At 36.8% G+C, this 25,216-nt stretch overlaps 1 protein-coding gene across 1 annotated transcript in view; it reads right to left on the bottom strand.

The window, feature by feature from the left end:
• Positions 1-25,216, bottom strand: part of LOC139364009 (uncharacterized) — a 71,910-nt gene that overhangs the window by 33,991 nt on the left and 12,703 nt on the right. The window contains exons 2-4 of the mRNA XM_071099236.1: positions 23,788-23,835; positions 22,511-22,569; positions 21,212-21,345 (exon numbers count right to left, since the gene is read on the bottom strand). Of these exons, the coding sequence (XP_070955337.1) occupies positions 21,212-21,345; positions 22,511-22,569; positions 23,788-23,811 (217 nt within the window). The 5' untranslated portion in view covers positions 23,812-23,835. The remainder of the gene's footprint in view (positions 1-21,211; positions 21,346-22,510; positions 22,570-23,787; positions 23,836-25,216) is intronic.

Here is a 25,216-nt window from a genome sequence, read left to right on the forward strand (position 1 = left end):
TTTTTTACAAGCTCCTCCCTGATCTCTGGCTTCTGCATACATCTCCAGCTTTTTTCTCTCTGGTTCCCAATTTGAATTCTGCTCTAGACCAGTGACTGTCATGCATATCCTCATAGAGGCTTGCTTGCTTTCACCACTAAACCTTCATCCACACCGTCTCTTGCTCAGCAGTCTCTTTCCTCTGTCCCATCTTTGTCTGGCTATCTAGTCTAGTTCAGAGAAGAAGCACTTTGTTTACAGGGAGAGTCCAATGTGCTAAGGAGAAAGGCAGAGTTGATACCATTAGGAAAATTTAAAGGACATTGGAAAAAAGCCTTCAAGGAAGAACGGGTAACTACCTGCAACACTGTTGTGTAGGAACAAATGCATATACTTTTTCCTAATCTTAATCAACCACATAGTCAATCTACTTTTTAGGTTCCTGACAGAAACATTAACCTTGAGTTCCCTGCTGCTCAACTCTTTCCTAAAGCTCACTTAGGGAATAATATTCATAGAGGGACAGGCAATCTATCTATTTATCTTAATAAATGTTACCCCTGGATCAAGTCACATTATAGGAGAGCAGTGAATGACTTTAAGTGAATTATGCTCTGATGTCCTCCTCTTTATGCACCGTGTGAACTTCCACCCTTTATGGAGCACTTATCTGTAAGTGGCTATATTTATTAAGGGGATGTTGTTAAATATGATCCATACTTGATGACCCAGCAATTTCACTTTTAGATATGTTACCAAGTGAAACTCCTGTGCATTTTTGGCAGGAGTCATGTACACAATATTCACAGTACCACTATTCACAATAGCAAAAACCTCAAAATAATCCAAACATCCACCAAAGAGAGTAAATGAAGGAACTGCATTATAGTCACACAATGGAAGTTTATTAAGGAATCAAAACAAATGAATTATAGCAACATACAATATTATAAATGAATCTTAGAAATACAATGTTAAGTGAGAGAATAAGTCCTAAAATCACATACAAAATGATACCCATTTTTATAAAGTTGCAAACAATTAAAATAGGAGAGAGTAAAATTTTAGGAGTACATATAAAATGATATATATATATATAAAGAAACCCAAGGTAATGAGGAGCATGTGATACAGGATGATGGTTACTTTTCTTGGAGGAGTCTGGATTGGGCTGGGTTGGGAGCATAGAGGTGGTATAGGTTATTGTCAAGGTCCTAGCTCTGGTCATCTGTGGTAGATTCACAGATGCTTATTACATCATTAAAACTCATTCACTCACTCACTCACTAGAAGTGGAAAGAAAAGAACAACGTCCAGTCTAACTCATAAAATCCCCTTAATGAGTGCCCTTGGGGAGATTTCTTTAAAAAATCAGAGTTGAGAAATTGGAGCTTCTCCTGAGAAATCACGGTTTTCTATTATATTAACTCTAAGAATTCTCTTTTTCCTTTGGCTGCTAGAAGCCTGAGTCAAATTTACAGGCCATCTTCAGTAAGTATATAGGGCTTATGGTGTACATTTCTATGTCTAATTTGAATCCTGATTTCATATTACCCTATCCTAGTTTCTTTTCGTTTCAATTTTTTAAAATCTACTTATTTAAAAAAAAACCCATTCTATTGTATGCATTTCTATGAGCCTCTATAAATTCCCTTTAACTAGGCAGAAGATATAAATGAATGAAAATAGATTTACCTGTTATTGAAAAGTATCCAGCATCTATTGCTTGAGAATGAGGGTGACATTTGGCGATTGGTTGTGATGTTATTCCATAGGTATTGTGTTTGTTGTGTTTTGCAGTTGGTAGGAAGGGGAAGTGAGCAAATTTGTTAAGATCAGTCTGGGGGAGATGTGCTGGATAGGTTCTACTCAAATACATGTTTTTTTAATAATAACTTTAAGTACTGTCTACCGCACTATGAGAGTCCTATAATCTAGATATTACTAAGTACTTATATTTTAAGTCAAGTGGAATAAATTAAATTCTAACTTCAGAAAATGGTGTGAAGTAATCAAGCCTTGACAAATTGGCAGAGATTGAAAAGTAGAATTGTTTCTTCCTCAAGCAGATATATAGTTACTGACAAAAGCCAGATCTCAGTTATTGGAAGTAACATTTCCTTGAGTCTGGATTGCTGGTCCATCGACAATAGCAATGTGAAATGTGACAATGCATTTGATTATCTGCAATGGATAACCTCCCATGTTGGAGGCATAATCTAATCAGAAAACGGTATGGTTCAGGGCTGGTTTCCTTTCATGGTTCCTCCACAAATAGTATTTAACTGTCTAGACACAGAGCCACTTGATACAAAATTAAGAAAAGTAGCATTTCTTTCTCCTTAGACTATATTTAAAAAGTATTTTAGATTAAAGATTCTAATAGGAGATGCTGTGTTTGAATTCCTTGAGAAATTTATAAGTTTCTGGAAAAAATGTATCTGTAAAAATTTTCTAATGATCAGCTATAATCTAGTCACTGAATGTGACATCTTCAAAATTATTAGTTAATAAAATTTCTCTTTGGTATGTACTTATAACATTTTTTTATTTTGGAATCAAATAATTTAGCCGTTTCTTGAAATTCTCAGTATTTTGGCACGTGACCAAATTAATTAAATGGAATAATATTTCTAAAAAACAAGTGAAAGCACAATTTGTTTTTAAATGAGCCAAATAATTTTGGAAGATAATTTTTTCAAAAGTAATTTTATTTAGGAAAAATTATAAGTTTAGATGTCTGTCTTCATCACCAAGACATATCAGAAGCCCAATGCAGAAGAAAGCATTTCTCAAATTCAAGAATGTGTGAAACAAATTGCTGGCATTTCAAAGCACAGTTGACACAGATTCGTTAGTTTAGTTATGAACATGGTGCTAATTAGAGTGAAATTGACAAGTTCTGTCATTTAAGAGATCTAGCTGTGTTTCTTCATACTGCCATAGATAGCATCACACTTATCCATTAAGATAACAAGTATTTATTAAATACTTTTTATATGTGAAGCAAAGTGGCAGGTGTTGTAGAGAATATGAAGATGAATAAAATACAATTCCTGCCCTTAAGGAGCATATGACTCATTGATAGGGATAAGACGAACATGAGAATACTGCAAGGATGCAATGGTATAAGAGAAGTATAAGGTGGAAGGACTCTTTCAGTTTTGCTCATCAAACAGGGTCTTTATGGATTGGACAAGCATATGTCCTGGTTTGTGTGGGATACCTCCAGTTTACGTCTATTGTCCTAGGATAACTATTAGTAGGCCCTCTTACACTCTTTAAAGCATTCCAGTTTGGAAGAAATATCACATGGTTATCCTATTTAGGGAGAAAACATTTAATATTGGCTTTGAAGATTGAATATAATTTCAACAAATGGAGTTCCATAGTATCAGGACACCAAAGATGAATTGGTCAGTTCATCCCGGAGATGGATAGACACCAGGGAAAACACCAAAGAAAAACCAGGGTTGTATTAAAGATGATTATTCATTTGCAGACAAAGTGAAGGAAGCAACACGCAAACACAGGGACATGAAATGCGTCATACCTGGAGAAGTGCAAGTAATCGATGCTAATGGATAATTGGTGAGAAATGAGCCTGAGGAAATTGTTCAAGGTTCTACAGGCCTTGAAGTAGTCACATATATGCTGTGTAACTGTGTGACTTTTTCTTCTAAGCAATAAAGATAGTAGTGGTGGGGTGTTATTGAAACACTTTAGATGGTGCTTTATTATTGGGATTTTAATTTAAAAATTTGGTGGCAGCATGAACTGATAGATTGGAAGGGTACAAGCTTGGAGACATTATGACCAGTTAAAAGACCATCACAATAGTCATGATAAGAAAAAATCAAGGTCTGAACTAAGATAGTGACAATAGGAATGAAACTACATATCAAGGGATAAGACAGAAAATGTATTTCAAAAATAGTGTCATTTAGCTTTTGAGCTACATATAATTCTGCTTTTAAAAATAATTTAAACAAAACTTCATGAATTATACAAACTTAACTTGGTTTTCATGACCTTAGAAAAATAAACTCTCTTTTTACTGACCAGAATGGAATTCATCTTGCCATGTCAATGACGTTAGGAACTTTGTAATTCAATGCCTTGTTCTTCATTACCAAGCATGGCAAACAGAATACATTATAATCTCAGATGAACTCCTTAGTTAACATATGTCTGTCTATCTATACATGGAAAATGAAATGTAATATAAAATTATGATAGTATATGTATAATTTAGGGTGAAAAGCACTGAGACATTTGCAATGAAAGCAGGAGTTTTAGTGAACTACTTGGACAGTAGCCTCAGTTCTACTGTTTATTCTGTTAACAGCCATAGCCTAAGAGTACAGGCTAATAAAGGGAAATGTACCTTTGAACAAAGCAGACTCTGATGGGACAGGCCTTAGGGGTTTGTCTATTTCTTCTGCCTCCCACCTGATAAATAATCTTGTATAGTGCCTGGACAGAAGGAAAGAGTGAAATTGTATTTCCTTAACTACACAGAGGCCATAAAGTTTGGGATATGTTCTTTAGGTTGATCCTAAAGCTGCAATATTCTTTGAGCCCTGGATGACTCATAAAAGTGCACTGTAATCTTAGATTTGCACTCTCCTGGTCTGCCTTTAACCAAATGGCTTGATTGCTTTTTAAATTGCTTTTTCATGACCAGAGTACAACTAAGTAGCCATTTTCTTCTTTGTAGAATCTCAAAGAAATAGGCCATATCTATATGTGTAGCAAACGAATTACAGAATTGAAGCAATTACTGAATAATTGAAGAGAACAGACTATTGTTCTGAAATATGTGAATATTTGAGGAAAGCAAGGCCCTGTTCTGCTGATTTATGTTGTCTAAGTGATTCCTGTTAATCTTTCATTTTGCTTGTTATGCACAGCTAAACGTCTGCTCGATGGCTTAATTTAGTCTTGCTTTCAAATCTCATTCAATGCTTTCCGACGATCTTTACTTTCTTGTGAGATATAGATCCTTGCAAATCGAAGATGCTATGATTTTTTCCCAATGATCTTAGACTCCCTCTAACCCTGTTATTGGATTCTTCCTCAACCTACCCCTCACTTTAATTTTTCAGATATCCCAAGAATTAACTTAATATTTCACACTTATCTAATTCAAGTAATAAATAATATTAAAAGGAAAAAAACCCATTGAAGGAAATAAAAGCACAGAAAGTAGGAAAATGTATGTTCTTTATTGAGTACCTGTTATATGGATGGCTTTTTACATGAATTATCCAAAATAATCTCCATAGTGACTCTAGAAAATAGGTATCACTATCACCATAATATATAATGAAATAACAGAGACTCCAGAATAGGGATTGGATCTAGGATTACTATGTGTTGGTACTCTGTACTACCAAACACCAGGCTCTACCCCAAGCAGGCTTTTGAACCTATTAGAGGTAATGGAGTTGATTTGAACAAGTAGATTGTGGAACTGGTCTCACCTAATCATCTTCTTGAAAGTTTTCATTTTGTTATCATTCCCTGTATTCCAGTATATCCCCAACAGAAGCAGAATAACCCTTCAGTTTTGCAGTGGCAAATGTGGAAAGATTGGCATTTTGTGGAATGCCACTTGAGAAATGTTTGTCTAGCAGAATGGGTATGCAAAGAAACACTGGTTTTTCTTATTCCAAAAAAGAAAATAAGTAGAAATCACCTCAGGTCTCTCTGACTACTCCTTCCTTTCTTCATAAAACAGGATGTCTCATGTGTTGGATTGTCACTAGGAGTCTAATAATTGTTCACATAGAAATTGCCCTATAAATCACCAACATGCTATTGAGCTCTTTGAGGTAATTTAAAAATTAAATCCAGTCAGAAGCGCACTAATATATTAACATTTTTTCTCTATTGTGTCTCAGAGTCAGATTAATTATCAATTCAGCACTGAAAAAGACATCGGGAAGTTGCCTAAATAAATAGTTGGTTGTTTTTTATTTCATGATAGATACACAAACGTTTTGGAAGAAGCTTAGCTAATACACAGGACCATGAATATTAGTTTTAGAAAGAAATAGGTAGCAACAATTTTTTTTTTTTTTTTTTTTTTTTTTGAGACGGAGTCTTGCTCTGCCGCCCAAGCTGGGGTGCAGTGGCGCAATCTCGGCTCACTGCAAGCTGCGCCTCCCAGGTTCACGCCATTCTCCTGCTTCAGCCTCCCAAGTAGCTGGGACTACGGGCGCCCGCCACCACGCCCGGCTAATGTTTTGCATTTTTTAGTAGAGACGGGGTTTCACTGTGTTAGCCAGGATGGTCTCGATCTCCTGACCTCATGATCTGCCTGCCTCAGCCTCCCAAAGTGCTGGGATTACAGGCGTGAGCCACCGCGCCCTGCTGGTAGCACCAATTCTTAAACATGGCCAGAATCTTGGCTTTAAAACATAATGATTTTGGTCAGATTGAAGAGAGTTGATTAGACCATATATCAAGTTTATACTAAGCTTTATTTTTATTTGTATTTATTTATTTTTATTATACTTTAAGTTCTAGGGTACATGTGCACAACGTGCAGGTTTGTTACATATGTATACATGTGACATGTTGGTGTGCTGCACCCATTAACTCGTCATTTACATTAGGTATATCTCCCAATGCTATCCCTCCCCGCTCCCCCAACTCCTTGACAGGCCCTGGTGTGTGATGTTCCCCAGCCTGTGTCCAAGTGTTCTCATTGTTCAATTCCCACCTATGAGTGAGAACACGCGATGTTTGGTTTTCTGTCCTTGTGATAGTTTGCTCAGAATGATGATTTCCAGCTTCATCCATGTCCCTACAAAGGACATAAACTCATTCTTTTTTATGGCTGCATAGTATTCCATGGTGATTATGTGCCACATTTTCTTAATCCAGTCTATGATTAATGGACATTTGGGTTAGTTCCAAGTCTTTGCTATTGTGAATAGTGCCACAATAAACATGTGTGCATGTGTCTTTTTATAGAAACATGATTTATAATCCTTTGGGTATATATCCAGTAATGGGATGGCTGGGTCAAATGGTATTTCTAGTTCTAGATCCTTGAGGAATCGCCATACTGTCTTCCACAATGGTTGAACTAGTTTACAGTCCCACCAACAGTGTAAAAGTGTTCCTGTTTCTCCACATTCTCTCCAGCACCTGTTGTTTCCTGACTTTTTAATGACTGCCATTCTAACTGGTGTGAGATGGTATCTTATTGTGGTTTTGATTTGCATTTCTCTGATGGCCAGTGATGATGAGCATTTTTTCATGTGTCTGTTGGCTGCATAAATGTCATCTTTTGAGAAGTGTCTGTCCATACCTTTGCCCACTTTTTGATGGGACTCTTTGATTTTTTTCTTGTAAATTTGTTTAAGTTCTTTGTAGATTCTGGATATTAGCCCTTTGTCAGATGGGTAGAGGGTAAAAATTTTCTCCCTTTCTGTAGGTTGCTTGTTCACTCTGATGGTGGTTTCTTTTGCTGTGTAGAAGGTCTATAGCTTAATTAGATCCCATTTTTCTATTTTTGCTTTTGGTTCCATTTCTTTTGGTGTTTTAGACATGAAGTCCTTGCCCATGCCTATGTCCTGAATGGTATTGCCTAGGTTTTCTTCTAGGGTTTTTATGGTTTTAGGTCTAACATTTAAGTCTCTAATCCATCTTGAATTAATTTTTGTATAAGGTGTAAGCAATGGATCCAGTTTCAGCTTTCTACATATGGCTAGCCGGTTTTCCCAGCACCATTTATTAAATAGGGAATCCTTTCCCCATTTCTTGTTTTTGTCAGGTTTGTCAAAGATCAGATGGTTGTAGATGTGTGGTGTTATTTCTGAGGGCTCTGTTCTGTTCCATTGATCTATATCTCTGTTTTGGTACCAGTACCATGCTGTTTTGGTTACGGTAGCCTTGTAGTATAGTTTGAAGTCAGGTAGCATGACGCCTCCAGCTTTGTTCTTTTGGCTTAGGATTGCCTTGGCAATCCGGGTTCTTTTTTGGTTCCATACGAACTGTAAAGTAGTTTTTTCCAATTCTGTGAAAAAAGTCATTGGTAGCTTAACGGGGACGGCATTGAATCTATAAATAACCTTGGGCAGTATGGCCATTTTCACGATATTGATTCTTCCTATCCATAAGCATGGAATGTTCTTTCATTTATTTGTGTCCTCTTTTCTTTCATTGAACAGTGGTTTGTAGTTCTCCTTAAAGAGGTCCTTCACATCCCTTGTAAGTTGTATTCCTAGGTATTTTATTCTCTTTGAAGCACTTGTTAATGGGAGTTCATTCATGATTTGGCTCTCTGTCTGTTATTGGTATATAAGAATGCTTGTGATTTTTGCACATTGATTTTGTATCCTGAGACTTTGCTGAAGTTGCTTATCAGCTTAAGGAGATTTTGGGCTGAGATGATGGGGTTTTCTACATATACAATCATGTCATCTGCAAACAGGGATAATTTGACTTCCTCTTTTCCTGATTGAATACTCTTTATTTCTTTCTCTTGCCTGATTGCCCTGGCCAGAACTTCCAACTGTGTGTTGAACAGGAGTGGTGAGAAAGGGCATCCCTGTCTTGTGCCAGTTTTAAAAGGGCATGCTTCCAGTTTTTGCCCATTCAGTATGATTTTGGCTGTGGGTTTGTCATAAATAGCTCTTATTATTTTGAGATACATCCCATCAATACCTAGTTTATTGAGAGTTTTTAGCATGAAGTACTGTTGAATTTTGTCGAAGTGACAAAATTCACATCTGTTGAGATAATCATGTGGTTTTTGTCTTTGGTTCTGTTTATATGATGGATTATGTTTATTGATTTGTGTATGTTGAACCAGCCTTGCATCCCAGGGATGAAGCCCACTTGATCATGGTGGATAAGCTTTTGGAGGTGCTGCTGAATTCAGTTTGCTACTATTTTATTGAGGATTTTTGCATCAATGTTCATCAGGGATATTGGTCTAAAATTCTCTTTTTGTGTTATGTCTCTGCCAGGCTTTGGTAACAGGGTGAAACTGGCCTCACAAAATGAGTTAGGGAGGATTCCCTCTTTTTCTGTGGATTGGAATAGTTTCAGAAAGAATGGTATCAGTTCCTCTTTGTACCTCTGGTAGAATTCAGCTGTGAATCCGTCTGGTCCTGGACTTTTTTCATTGGTAGGCTATTAATTATTGCCTCAATTTCAGAGCCTGTTTTTGGTCTACTCAAAGATTCAACTTGTTCCTGGTTTAGTCTTGGAAGGGTGTAGGTGTCCAGGAATTTATCCATTTCTTCTAGATTTTCTAATTTATTTGCATAGAGGTGCTTATAGTATTCTCTGATGGTAGTGTGTATTTCTGTGTGGTCAGTGGTGATATCCCATTTATCATTTTTTATTGCATCTATTTGATTCTTCTCTCTTTTCTTCTTTATTAGTCTTGCTAGTGGTCTATCAATTTTGTTTTTCTTTTCAAAAAACCAGCTCCTGGATTCATCAGTTTTTTTAAGGGTTTTTTTTGTGTCTCTGTCTCCTTCAGTTCTGCTCTGATCTTAGTTATTTCTTGCCTTATGCTAGCTTTTGAATGTGTTTGCTCTTGCTTTTCTAGTTCTTTTAATTGTGATGTTAGGGTGTCTATTTTAGATCTCTCCTGCTTTCTCTTGTGGGCATTTAGTGCCTTAAATTTCCCTCTACACACTGCTTTAAATGTGTCCCAGAAATTCTGGTATGTTGTATCTTTGTTCTCATTGGTTTCAAAGAACATCTTTATTTCTGCCTTCAATTCGTTAGTACCCAGTAGTCATGCAGGAGTAGGTTGTTCAGTTTCCATGTAGTTGAGCAGTTTTGAGTGAGTTTCTTAATCCTGAGTTCTAGTTTGATTGCACTGTGGTCTGAGAGACAGTTCGTTATAATTTCTGTTCTTTTACATTTGCTGAGGAGTGCTTTACATCCAACTATGTGGTCAGTTTTGGAATAAGTGCGATGTGGTGCTGAGAAGAATGTATATTCTGTTGATTTGGGGTGGAGAGTTTTGTAGATGTCTGTTAGGTCTGCTTGGTGTAGAGCTAGTTCAATTCCTGGATATCCTTGTTAACTTTTTGTCTCATTGATCTGTCTAATGTTGACAGCGGGGTGTTAAAGTCTCCCATTATTATTGTGTGGGAGTCTAACTATCTTTGTAGGTCTCTAAAGACTTGCTTTATGAATCTGGGTGCTCCTGTATTGGGTGCATATATATTTAGGATAATTATCTCTTCTTGTTGAATTGATCCCTTTATCATTATGTAATGGCCTTCTTTGTCTCTTTTGATCTTTGTTGGTTTAAAGTGTGTTTTATCAGTGACTAGGATTGCAACCCCTGGTTTTTTTTGTTTTTCATTTGCTTGGTAGATCTTCCTCCATACTTTTATTTTGAGCCTATGTGTGTCTCTGCATGTGAGATGGGCCTCCTGAATACAGCCAACTGGTGGGTCTTGACTCTTTATACAATTTGCCAGTCTGTGTCTTTTAATTGGGACATTTAGCCCATTTACATTTAAGGTTAATATTATTATGTGTGAATTTTATTCTGTCATTATTATGTTAGCTGGTTATTTTGCTCATTAGTTGATGCAGTTTCTTCCTAGCATCAATGGTCTTTACAATTTGGCGTGTTTTTGCAATGGCTGGTACTGGTTGTTCCTTTCCATGTTTAGTGCTTCCTTCAGGAGCTCTTGTAAGGCAGGGCTGGTGGTGCCAAAATCTCTCAGCATTTGCTTGTCTGTAAAGGATTTTATTTCTCCTTCACTTATGAAGCTTAGTTTGGCTGGATATGAAATTCTGGGTTGAAAATTCTTTTCTTTAAGAATGTCAAATTTTGGCCCCCACTTTCTTCTTGCTTGTAGAGGTCCTGCTGAGAGATCCGCTGTTAGTCTGATAGGCTTCCCTTTGTGGGTAACCCGGCCTTTCTCTCTGGTTGCCCTTAACATTTTTTTCCTTAATTTCAACTTTGGTGAATCTAACAATTATGTGTCTTGGAGTTGCTCTTCTCGAGGAGTATGTTTGTGGCATTCTCTGTATTTTCTGAATTTGAATATTGGCCTGCCTTTCTAGATTGGGGAAGTTCTCCTGGATAATATCCTGAAAAGTGTTTTCCAACTTGGTTTCATTCTCCCAGTCAATTTCAGGTACACCAATCAGATATAGATTTGGTCTTTTCACATAGTCCCATATTTCTTGGAGGCTTTGTTTGTTTCTTTTTACTCTTTTTTCTCTAAACTTCTCGCTTCATTTCATTCATTTGATCTTCAATCACTGATACCCTTTCTTCCACTTGATTGAATTGGCTACTGAAACTTGTGCATGTGTCACGTAGTTCTCGTGTCATGGTTTTCAGCTCCGTCAGGTCATTTAAGGTCTTCTCTACTCTGTTTATTCTAGTTAGCCATTCATCTAATCTTTTTTCAAGGATTTTAGCTTCTTTGTGATGGGTTCAAATATCCTCCCTTAGCTCAGAGAAGTTTGTTATTACCATTCGTCTGAAGCCTTCTTCTCTCAACTTGTCAAAATCATTCTCCATCCAGCTTTGTTCTATTGCTGGCAAGGAGCTGCATTCCTTTGGAGGAGAAGAGGCGCTCTGATTTTTAGAATTTTCAGCTTTTCTGCTCTGGTTTCTCCCCATCTTTGTGTTTTTATCTACCTTTGGTCTTTGATGATGGTGACGTACAGATGGGATTTTGGTGTGTATGTCCTTTCTGTTTGTTAGTTTTCCTTCTAGCAGTCAGGACTGTCACCTGCAGGTCTGTTGGAGTTTGCTGGAGGTCCACTCCTGACCCTGTTTGCCTGGGTATCACCGGTGGAGGCTGCAGAACAGCAAATATTGCAGAACGCCAAATGTTGCTGCTTCATCCTTCCTCTGGAAGCTTAGTCTCAGAGAGGCACCAAGCTGTATGTGGTGTCAGTCGGCACCTACTGAGAGGTGTCTCCCAGTTAGGCTACTCAGGGGTCAGGGACCCACTTGAAGAGGCAGTCTGTCTGTTTTCAAATCTCAAACTCTGTGCTGGGAGAACCACTACTCTCTTCAAAGCTGTCAGACAGGGATGTTTAAGTCTGCAGAAGTTTCTGCTGCCTTTTGTTCAGCTATGCCCTGCCCCTAAAGGTGGAGTCTACAGAGGCAGGCAGGCCTCCTTGAGCTGCAGTGGGGTCCACCCAGTTCGAGCTTCCTGGTGGCTTTTTTTACCTACTCAACCCTCAGCAATGGTAGATGCCCCTCCCCCAGCCTCACTGCTGCCTTGCGGTTTGATCTCAGACTGCTGTGCTAGCAGTGAGCGATGTTGCATGGGCATGGGACCCTCTGAGCCAGGCACGGGATATAATCTCCTGGTGTGCCGTTTGCTAAGACCATTGGAATAGCGCAGTATTAGGGTGGGAGTGTCCCGATTTTCCAGGTACCATCTGTCATGGCTTCCCTTGGTTAGGAAAGGGAATTCCCTGACCCCTTGCACTTCCCAGGTGAGGCAATGCCCTGCCCTGCTTCAGCTCGCACTCCATGGGCTGCACCCGCTGACCGACAAGCCCCAGTGAGTTGAACCTGGTAGCTCAGTTGGAAATGCAGAAATCACCTGTCTTCTGTGTCGCTCATGCTGGGAGCTGTAGACTGGAGCTCTTCCTATTCAGCCATCTTGGAACCTCTCTTAAGCTTTATTTTTAAGTATTTACTGAGTAGATTAACATTATAGAAGAGGAAACATATTGGGTATAAATAACACAGTGGAATTTGGAAGATGCTTGCCTTGGTGTATACATACATGATGTAGCCCAGCTATTTAAATCTTGTCCTGAACCTCAGTAGTTCTTGGGTCCATCTCAAATATTAGTTATTTTGACCTGGGTACTTTTTCTACAAAATAAATATGAGCGAAGTCAGCTCATCTCTGCTGGCAGTCTTTCCAGATGGAGTAGCCCTTGATTTACTATAGGTTTGAAAGTTACATATGATATTTATACCCTACATTAGCAAAATTCATTCGTTTTCTTGCATAATCTGCAGGATAGAGTTCTTGTACAATTAAAATAATTTAGACTTGAAAGTCTTTGCAACATATGTATTAAGCATAAGGGAGGAAAAGAGCTGAAGATATTTGAAGATGGTCATGAAAAGTAAGGAGGCCACAGGTGTGAATTACTGAAGAGGAAGCTGTTATTACCATGGCTAGGAGTACAAGGTTAAAGCTAGGGTGAGCCAAAAGAGCCACCTTCAATTTCTATTCTGTAGGTTTTACATTATACTCTTCTTAGTCTAAAGAAGGTCTCAAGGAATAATAATAGCAAATATTACTGTGTGCTATGTGCCAAGCGTCTTTCATGGAAACCATTCCCCACTTCACAGATCAAGATACTGAGGCATAGAAAGGTGAAATAAGCTATCAGAGATCACACAAATTAGTGGATTCACAATTAGAATTTAGGCTATTGATTCTATATCTTGTATTAGTAACCTCTACATTTTGATTATGAAGAAGCATTTTCATGTTAGCTTCTCTTCTCAGTGCTCCTTACATGAGGGTTATCCTGTTAACAACTTCTTATCATTTCTGTCTTAAATCTTTAATTTTAGTTTTACTGTAATATCCTTTTCTGCTTGTTTACCAGCTCACTTCCTTTTTCTTATTTGGTGACCATCAGGGAGAAGGTGTGGCTTTTCTTGGTCATAGGAGGGAGTGTGATCTGACACCAGAGGACTTCATATAACATTGCAGCATTAACATCTTCACTGGCAGGTTCATGGATTTTCCCCCTCCTGAATGGTAATGTATCTTCTTATCTGAATCAAGGATGCAGATATAATCTTACATAATCCTGTTTCTTTAGCTTTGTTCCCTATTTGGATTATCAAGGTTTAAATTTTATTATGGGAATGCAGTAAAAAAACTTACAAAGTCTTTGGAATTGTACAACTTCTGGAAAAAACATAATATATGCCTTAAGATTGACTTCTTTAGCACACTGATAATCGAGACAGATGCTGGTTCTGTCCAAGGGCAGAGGCTGCCCCCCGAATACACTTTTGATCAAGACCTAAAATATTTCACATAGCCCACCCACACTCTGAGGAACGCAGACCGATTATTCAAAATTTAGATGCTAGGAAAAAGGAAATAACACTCGGAAGCTTCTAATGAGAGTGTGTACAGTGATCCATCTGTAAATAAGGCTTGTGTACTGTATAATCGTTTGGATTTGGAAGGAAAAGAAGGATTATTTACAGGCCTTTCTTGCAGATGGTGCATGGCCCTCATGGGGAAATATTTGCATGCTACTCAGGTTATAACTTTATTGGGTCCACATTTTTATGACAGTAAGTGTTGAGCCATCTGAAAGCTCTGATTAAAACCATGGAAAATTCTTTTAGAAAAAAGTATACTGTCACATCCACTTGATGATTTCTTTTATTGGTGGTAAAGCTTAATAAACCCGGAGACATGTTCATTTTATTACCTACTTCCCTCCCTTTTGAGAATTTTCTTAGTAAAGATTGTGTTCTTTATTTGCAGCATTTTAACAACTTGAAATGAATGATGCCTCATGTCTCTGCAGGGTGGATATAGCTCTAACTCTCCGAAGCTGCTGAGAATGTTGAAACCTAGGGGTGCCTTTTGAAAGACATAAATTTGGGCCCTGAAGTGGTAGTAGGGAGATGGGATAGGAGAAGGTCCTATAATCTTAAGTGGAAAGACTTGCAGTGTGGAAATTGCATCCCAAAAGGAAGTTGAAGAAAAGGAGAAACTTTTGTGATAGAAAGATATCTGGGTTGGTGGTGAAGGTTCTGCTGTGATTAGTTGTGAGAAAGTCAGCCAGTTACTCTCTGTGAACCCTATTTTTAAAAAAATAATAATAATCTGCCTATTTCAGAAGTTTGATGCAAGAACCAAGTAGAATCGTTCTTTGTGAATCAAGTATTGAAACCTATTCTCATTAAAGTGTGTGCATGGGATTGTGCTAAGCACTGCGGGGGCGAGATACAAATAATACTTAGAATCTCATCTCAAGCTAGTAAGGCAATAAAATAAGCACCTCAATAAATAGAACTAGTAAATTGCAAAACCAGTAATTTGGTGAGTGGTTTTCACCACTTGAGACATGGTGTCTCTAGAGCAGTGGCTCTCAAATCTGGCTGTTCATTAGAATTACCTGGGAGCTTTAAAAACAAATAATTGTCTAGGCCCCAGCCCCAGAAATTTTGACTTAATTAGTTGGAAATGACTCACCTTCCACTTCCCCCTACATTATCATTTTTAAAAATGTGCTTTACATGTGTTTTATTTGCATCAGAATTGCTTAGAGGGTTTATTAAACCTCAGATTGTTGGGCCCCACTCCTGTATATTATGATTCACTAGGTCTGAGGGCTGGGGCAAGAATGAACATTTCTCACAAGTTCCGTGATGCTGATTGTCTGCAGATCATACTTCAGAGTCAGTGCATTCGTTTCATTTTCCTGTTAATGCTGTGTATGCAATACACATATATATTTTTTCAGGCTGAAGGAAGCAGGTGAACACAAAAGTCCATTCTTTGGTACAATTTTATAGTTGAGAAAGTCAACACTGTGTGGCCAAATGAACACAACTGCATTTGATCGAAGAGATAGTTGGCTGACAGAAACAAATTTCTTCATACAAAGGTTGGTCACTTGCAAATGTGCTAGTCTGAAATTATCCTCTAAGAAAGAAGACATTATTTAGGGGACACCTGGTAAGCAATAACATGTTCAACAAAAGCACATTTTGAAAGAAAATTTTAGATTTGGAAGGAAATTCAGATTCCTTTTCTTTGTAAATATCTCTCTAAGCAACAGAATGAATGATTCACCTTTCCAAATCCTTGAGTATCAGAATAGCTGAAGCAACATAGCATAATTTTCAGAAATAGACCCCTATTAAAGTTTCACAGCCCATGTAAGATGCCAGTAAGAAAATGTGCAAAATTGATCATCACATCGTTATTACTTATAGAGGCATAGAAGGGCACTCAAGGTTGATTTGAGTGTTAAAATGTATGAATTGTCTATTTCCTGAAGAGTGTAAATCCTAAATGTCCATGAACATCAATTATAGGAGACTCTAGGGCTTCAGTCACCTTAAATTAGGAAAATGAGAAATTTACCTTGTCAATTTCTTCCTTACGGTGTACAGATGAGAACTGAGGCTTTGTAGGTGTATGGATGGAATAACATTCAGTGACTGGGAAGAGCTCAAACTGTTCTATTTTATCACTTTTTTATTATAAATATATTTTATGATATAAGAGAATAGGCTCTTTGCCAGGGCATCCTTTTCTCTTGTTATACCCCACCAATCACAGATTGACTGGGAAAAAGGGTGTTTTAAATATCTACTAAAGTCAAAGGAAAATTTCAGTAGAAAGTTTATATCAAATAAACTTTTTTATGCATAAAAAATAAAAAGCAGCAGTGTGTGAACTTGCCCTTACAGTGGAATAGATAAAAACGAAGCAAGTTTTCATAGACTTCTATTTCTGCATTTAGAGTTGGACGGGTGAAACATCCACAGTCTTTCTTGACCTGAATCAAGCTCAGAGTGACAGTGTTTAAGGTAAGAATATTAAGGAAGACTGCAGATGGCTTAATAGGATAGAAATGGAGATCTAAATTATAAAGCAGGCATTATACTATAGATTATATAGCCAATAATGTTCAGAAAGGCTTTTATAAGGATACACTTAAAATAAGACAATAAGAGCATTATATAAATTATAAAACAAATACTAAGGTGGTATCAAAGGCTTGTTCAAATTTTATGTCTATCAAGTTTATAATGGAAAGGAACTTGCTACACCTAAGTTCTGTTTTTAAATAGGGACTTAAAACACTTGTAAACATCTTTCTCAGAGCTGCATGGACCCTTACACTGAGTCAAATAAATTGACATAGTGGTAGTACATATGAAGTTTGGTACTCCTGAGTATTTAGGTTGGTGCAAAAGTAATTGCAGTTTTGTCATGAGTTTTAATACATCTTTATTCTGGAGTCTTTGAGACACCATTCTCTTCTGCATCTCTTTTTATGTCCCCTTGTTGTTGTCCAACATACAGGCTGCTCTTCTTTCGTGGCGTCATTCCCTTTTCTCTGAGTCCACACTCTTCTTCAGTTATTACCACAAAGCTTTAACAACAACTTTGCTGTTAATGATTCCTGAACTTTATATTTCAGACCCAGATCACTTTCTTCAACCCAAAAGTACAACTGCTGTCTAGATAGTGCTTGGTTAGCTCTGTTTTGTGGGCACCTGAATTCAATGTCATAACACTTAAAGCTTGTTATGTCTTCTGCGTTTCCTGTTTTGATTACGGGTAGCATGATTCTTGCTGCTCAAACCAAATCTTGAAAACCTTTTTAAAGGACTGTCCCTCCTCCACCTCCTTCAAATGGCCATTAGCTTCTGTTAGATTCCACTCAAATATATCTTGGAGTTGTTATCAGTATTTTTCTTTAAAAATGTTAATTTTGTTAAATTTTAAAAATTAATGTGCAAAAATCACAAGCATTCTTATACACCAGTAACAGACAAACAGAGAGCCAAATCATGAATGAACTTCCATTCACAATTGCTTCAAAGAGAATAAAATACCTAGCAATCCAACTTACAAGGGATGTAAAGGACTTCTTCAAGGAGAACTACAAACCACTGCTCAGTGAAATAAAAGAGGACACAAACAAATGGAAGAACATACCATGCTCATGGATAGGAAGAATCAATATCGTGAAAATGGTCATACTGCCCAAGGTAATTTATAGATTCAATGCCATCCCCATCAAGCTACCAACTAGTTTCTTCACAGAATTGGAAAAAACTGCTTTAAAGTTCATATGGAACCAAAAAAGAGCCTGCATCTCCAAGACAATCCTAAGTCAAAAGAACAAAGCTGGAGGCATCACGCTACCTGATTTCAAACTATACTTCAAGGCTACAGTAACCAAAACAGCATGGTACTGGTACCAAAACAGAGATATAGACCAATGGAACAGAACCGAGTCCTCAGAAATAATACCACACATCTACAGCCATCTGATCTTTGACAAACCTGAGAGAAACAAGAAATGGGGAAAGGATTCCCTATTTAATAAATGGTGCTGGGAAAATTGGCTAGCCATAAGTAGAAAGCTGAAACTGGATCCTTTCCTTACTCCTTATACGAAAATTAATTCAAGATGGATTAGAGACTTAAATGTTAGACCTAATACCATAAAAACCCTAGAGGAAAACCTAGGTAGTACCATTCAGGACATAGGCATGGGCAAAGACTTCATGTCTAAAACACCAAAAGCAACGGCAGCAAAAGCCAAAATTGGCAAATGGGATCTCATTAAACTAAAGAGCTTCTGCACAGCAAAAGAAACTACCATCAGAGTGAACAGGCAACCTACAGAATGGGAGAAAATTTTTGCAATCTACTCATCTGACAAAGGGCTAATATCCAGAACCTACAAAGAACTCAAACAAATTTACAAGAAAAAAACAAACAACCCCATCAAAAAGTGGGCAAAGGATATGAACAGACATTTCTCAAAAGAAGACATTCATACAGCCAACAGACACATGAAAAAATGCTCCTCATCACTGGCCATCAGAGAAATGCAAATCAAAACCACAATGAGATACCATCTCACACCAGTTAGAATGGCAATCATTAAACAGTCAGGAAACAACAGGTGCTGGAGAGGATGTGGAGAAATAGGAACACTTTTACACTGTTGGTGGGATTGTAAACTAGTTCAACCATTATGGAAAACAGTATGGCGATTCCTCAAGGATCTAGAACTAGATGTACCATATGACCCAGCCATCCCATTACTGGGTATATACCCAAAGGATTATAAATCATGCTGCTATAAAGACACATGGACACGTATGTTTATTGCGGCACTATTCACAATAGCAAAGACTTGGAATCAACCCAAATGTCCATCAGTGACAGACTGGATTAAGAAAACGTGGCACATATACACCATGGAATACTATGCAGCCATAAAAAAGGATGAGTTTGTGTCCTTTGTAGGGACATGGATGCAGCTGGAAACCATCATTCTTAGCAAACTATCACAAGAACAGAAAACCAAACACCGCATGTTCTCCCTCATAGGTGGGAACTGAACAATGAGATCACTTGGACTCGGGAAGGGGAACATCACACACCGGGACCTATCATGGGGAGGGGGGAGGGGGGAGGGATTGCATTGGGAGTTATACCTGATGTAAATGACAAGTTGATGGGTGCTGACGAGTTGATGGGTGCAGCACAGCAACATGGCACAAGTATACATATGTAACAAACCTGCATGTTATGCACATGTACCCTAGAACTTAAAGTATAATAATAAAATAAAATACAACTCAAGAAAAAAAAAGACAAGTTCAAAGAAGAAAAATAACAATTATTAGAAATAACAATAACAATAAAAAGAACAATTATCTTCTTCCCATTCTTACCACTTCCACCACTACCATCCTGGTTCCATCATCTTTCACCTGAATTATTCCAGTATCACCGCTTCTGCTTTCTGTTTCTACCTTGCTTCTTTGTGGTCTAGTCTCCATACAGCAGACAGAGCAGCACAGACAGAGACTTTAAGGCAGGATGTATTTGGCATCTTTCCAGACCACAAAAAGGGTCCAAAGGGATGGTGGTAGGAGATGAGGTCAGAGGAGTTGGGGGGTCAGGAGAGAGAGAGTAGGACAGTTGTAAAGGACCCTATAGACCATTGTAAGCAGTTTGGTTTTTTTGTCTGAGTGAGACAAGAAGTGGTGAGAGGATTTTTAAACAGGGAATAATTTGACCTGACTTATATTTTTGTATTTTTCTCAAGTAACTATAAACAACAACAACAAAAAAGATACAAGAAACAGTGACTGAAATTATTTCCCATAGTGCCTTTTGGCTATCAAAGAGGAATGTAAATAAAAAATATAGTTAAACAGAGATACTCAGTAAGTGGAATAAAGCAATGCTCAAGTTAGATTAGGGGACAGTTTTAAAGCAAAATAGCCATTTCCATTGTCCTGTAATGTGCAATAATGTCAGACTATGAAAGACACTAACCACCTAAAGTTTATGACAAATGGAAAATTAGGATAAAAGTTTATTTCTTTCAATTTAAAAGTTCTTGTAGCTTTGATGACACTATTGAATGTCCATCTATCAAATGGTAAGTGAGCTTCATTTAAAACATCTCACCTAGATCAATGCTAACAGATATTATTGTACCATATAATTAGATAAAAACTAAAAAAAAACTGAGAAAGCATTCATAGAAAATCAATAAAAATATTATTTATTTATATTATTTACATAAAAAGGCTAGGCCAAGAACACATATTAGAATAAAATTGTCTTTCCCAAAGGAAAATGAATAGACCTGTTATTTGTTATCTTAATATGATTAATGTAGTAAAAATTAGCCTAAGAGTTTGAGTTATAAATTTTGATTGCTATGTAGATTAAACTAGTAATTACCAAACTTAATTCAAATTCTCAAATCTTTTGGATTATGAAGACATAGCCTCAGATCAAAGTGGGTAAATATTTTGATTAAGCAGTTACTCTAATAATATCTTAAGCAATTTTCTCCAAATAGTATAGAACAATATTTGAGATTCTTATTCTTTTCTTATAATACACTGTCTTAAGTGATCCACTCAACACTATAACTCAGGAACATTTCTTTTTAAACATCATTTTGGGCTACCTTTAGAATAAAGCAAGGCAAGACAGATGCGTAAGTTCACTTCCTTGTCATATTTTGGCTGTGAAATAATGTGCTGCTTGATATTCAACCCACTATTTACATTTCAATCTTCGGGATCCTGTAAGACTCAACATTGACTCTCATTTCTCTAGGACTTTCTCATGCTAGTTCTAGAAAATAATTTACAGTAGGAGTTTCTGCCGACTAATAACTGCACTGTCAGTAACAGATAGCATGAAGATGATCTGGCAAGTCTTTAAGTAGCCTACATTGGTCGTGTAGTAAAATGCCATTTGGTGCCATTCAAGTAAATTTTTATTTGAAGATCTGATTTTTCAACACTTTGTCCATTCACCTTACTAGTTTAGTGCTACTTCTGCCTATTGTCCAAAGGGTCCCTTGCTTTTTTATGTTGGTATGTTCAATTTACTGAATAGTTTTTGGCTTGTAATTTAACTATTTTTGGAAATAAAAAAATAATATCTCCCTGTAGAAACAATATGAAACTAAGGAAACTCACTGGGCCTTAAACAGTTTCCTCGATCCTCAACATTGTGTTCCCAGATGGATGTCACATTACTCATCCTGAATGTGTCCTTAGCTTCTCGAATCGGATTTATATATCTGTGGAAGTTGGGCATGTTCCCACTGCTACTGTGAATAGTAAGTTTTGAAAATTTAGCCAATAGCATCAAGCTGTTTGGTTATATAAGCAAGGATAAAAAGATACTTTGAAACAAATAAGCTATTTTATTATCACATGAAATATGTATGTTGTAACATAAAATATCTCAAAGTTTTCCAATGTACATACACAAGGCCCTGGAGATGTCTCTTTATAGTACGGAGCCTCATAAACTGTTCCTGTGACCAGGAATATCCATCTTCCCTTTGTGGTCTGGGGAGGCCACTGAGTGTAAGGCCGTGTGTAATGCAAACAGTTCTTTCCTCAAGGCATTGCTCTCTGAAATAGTTCATTCTAATGGCTACTTTCATTTATGTAGTCACTGTACTTTTTTTGATGGATTGTGATGATGCCGAGAGATGCTCTGAGAAAGATAAGACACTGTGGCAGAGTAGTTTAACAAATGTAGAAATTTCCTCTGCATCACAGAATGGATGCTGGATTCAGGCTATGACTCCGTGTTCAGATCAATCTGCATGTTTTGATTGATTTGTCCAGTGGAACTGAAAAACTACCCCCATCCCCCACACATTAAAAACAAAAAGCTCCCCTTTTAAAAGAGTTATGTCTAGAAATACTGCTTTCTTTGTGTGTTTGTATAGAACCTTGGCCTACCAAGGATATCGAACACTGTTTTTATTTCTTTACAGCAATCTATGCATAAAAATGTTTTATAGGTATTTTAATTTATAGATCAGGTAAAATTTGACTCATCAACAGTTCAATCATGCTACTTTTAATTGGGCTTAAACTAAAAATTTTAGTTATAGATAATGGGAATAGGTAAACAGTATCATAAATTTGCTTATGTCACCATATTACCTGCTACTACTTGTTGCAAGTTATAATTACATGAAAGAGGACAATGTCTATCTGTCTGATTTTGCTAAACCACTGGAAAAGGGTTAAATAGAATGAAAGTCATCACTTTCTCCTGAAAGTTGGACTCATTCTAATCATTTGATGAGTCTAATTTTATGATCATTCGTAGGTGGAGGTAAAGCAAGAATATAAACTGGAAAAAGAAAAAAAGAATACTGGATCACATGTGTAAGAAAACACTCAAGAGAAAAATATTTATCTATTGATGCTTTTTCTAAATAATTTCTGACAACAATTTAACCAATTACTTACCTCCTTCCCTGGACCCCAGCCGCAGAAACATAGTTGACTAAAGTTGAACAATTGTTTTGCTAAATAAACATTGTTAAAAAGTTAATGTTGGAGAAAAAAAGAAGTCACTCCAGTCAATTTCAATACTTTTATATACATATAAATGCATTTATAAACAATATATAGCATTATTTTTTTCTGTGCTTTGAATGTACAAAAAAGCATACATAATTTATTTTTCATCAGTATTATGTTAACATTTGTGTTTGTCGATATATATTACTTTTAATCTTTCTCAAATGAAAAACAATTTTTTTAAAGAGTTAGTGCTGCTTTTCTGGAAATAAGGTGCCAAAATTCCTATCTCATTCTAACAGTAACTGTCTCACCATCTCTATAATAAAATAATTGCTCAGTTCAGTCAACTCATTGGGGAAAACAGTCAAACTATTTCAAAAAAGCAGATAAAAACCTGCAGCAGGCCTTGACATTCTGTACGAAGAAAAATCTGGGCCCCTCCTGCAGTTCCCACTTCTCCAGGACCCTGAGTTCTCTTGTTCTTCTAACTTCCTACTGAGGCTTCATCACTCAGTATCTGTCATTGGTCTAATCTGTTCCTTTTCCTTCTGTGACCAACATTGCAGTTTAGATTTGCTTTACAACCTCCTCACCATGGCGAGAGTTCTTCCTGTTCTGTCCTGTAATTTGGGACTCAGAGGAGGCCCAGAAACTCCTGGGCTGCTTCTGCTTCTGCTATTCCCACCCCTTTCCCCCTTTGAATTCTTAGCCAAATATATAAGTACCAGTGACAGTTTTGCAATAATTGATGCTAAGGTTATTTGGACATGGAAATCCTAATATTTCTCTCTTTCTTATCAATTCCTCAATGGACAGTAACTTCGAGTGAGCATTTTTGCATGTGAAAATCAAACCAAGAGAAAGAAAGAAGCAGATAAATGAGATGTGTGTAAAGTACCTAACACAGTACTTATCATGTGGAAAGCTCTCAACAAATGGAAGTTATGAGGATCTAAATATAATTAAATGGTAGAGCTTATTTTCAAGTTTTGCTTATTTTTATATGTAAAGCTTGGATTTAGACTAGTAAAAATCAGGAAATTTCTTTTGTTTAGGCTAATGAAAAACAGGGAACTGCTTTTTTACTCACTGCTCTTTTTTTCCTTATTATTGGAAGTGATCCAGAGGCCTAAGAGTATGTCCATGCCAAGTTCAAGAAGACAGAGGGAAGAGAGGAGTGAGAGGCAGGGCAAGAAGTGGGGAACGAATTGACTCTGTACCTGCAAATGCCTAGCAGGTCCCATGGAGATTAAAGTCACTGATGACAGCTGCTGCATAGAAAAGAGAAAAAATTGTTGGACAAAGGACAGGGAAAATTTGTTCTTGATTTCTTTTAAAAAATGTATGAGAGATGGAAAATATACTGTAAATATAATACTTTAACTCATATTCTATGGCTTATTTTTAAAAGAACAAATATTATCTGGAGCTAAGAATAAAAAAAGAATTCATTTTCATAACTATCACAAAATTTTGTTATAATTGCATACTTTCTGAGTGACCTTTAAGATATGATAATGTTTGAAGTTGGCTTTCCCACTGGATGAGCTGCAATTGTAAGGCAACAGTCATAATAGCTCAGGTCACAGGTGGAATAATTGAATGTCATTAACAATGACATTTGATTATGTTTCTTCATTTTTTCAGATTATATGTCAAGTTCTGTGTGAACTGAGAGACCATGGGGATTCATTATTGCTGGAGTTGATGGTATTGCAGTTTTACAACCATCTAATAAATTAGCATTTAATACTGAGAGATTTCATCTTAAACTTAGAGGATTGCTTTGTTTTAAAGAAGATCTTTGCAAGGAGAAGCAATGGAAATCATTCAGAAAATGCAGGAGATAAAAATCCTATCCAAGAAAATGGATCTTGGATCTTTGCATTCACTTGATTTGTCAGAATATTATTCTGTGCTAAAAAATAAAAAGGATTAAATGTTAAAAATCACTGAGCTGCAATTCTCTTGAGTTCACCAATTTTGTACTCCTCTGTTTCCAGTTTCTTTTCACATACTTCATTCTCCGTCCTGATTAACCTTGTTCTTTTTGAGCTCATTTCTGATACCATAAGAATTCATAAACATAAAGTTCTATAAGACTAAGAATTCTCTTAGAAGTACAGATTTGCATGAACATCAAAGAAAAAAAAATCACATTTTCCCCCCATTTGGTTTAATTATTATTTTATTAGGTCAGGCATGACTTAGGTTAGAACCTTTGTGGTGTTTCTTTTTTTTTTTTTTTAAATTCCATTTAGTTAAATGTTGACACAATATTTTTGGAATTCTATATATTTTGACTTTTCCATTAACCTAGGTCTATTTTGGAGGAGGGAAGGGGGTAGGTCATCATTTCTATTTAAAATTGGAATCAACTGCAAATGGCTAGAGTATGTGTGTGTTTCTCTCTCTCTCTCTCTGTGTGTGTATGTATGCGCATGTGTTTGTGTGTGTGCATATTTTCATGTGTGTGTTGGCATTGAGTATACCAACAACTGGCTATAATGAGGGTTTGTAGTTCATCCTTAATGAAATGTATATAATTTCTAACTTTATAGAGGTAATTATAGAGTACTTGGCATTATTGTTAAATCTATTTCTTTAATATAGAACAATGCATTTCTCATTTCTTTACTAGTAATTAGT

This window comes from Macaca nemestrina, chromosome 7 (genome assembly GCF_043159975.1).
Source record: "Macaca nemestrina isolate mMacNem1 chromosome 7, mMacNem.hap1, whole genome shotgun sequence".
NCBI classification, from domain to species: domain Eukaryota; kingdom Metazoa; phylum Chordata; class Mammalia; order Primates; family Cercopithecidae; genus Macaca; species Macaca nemestrina.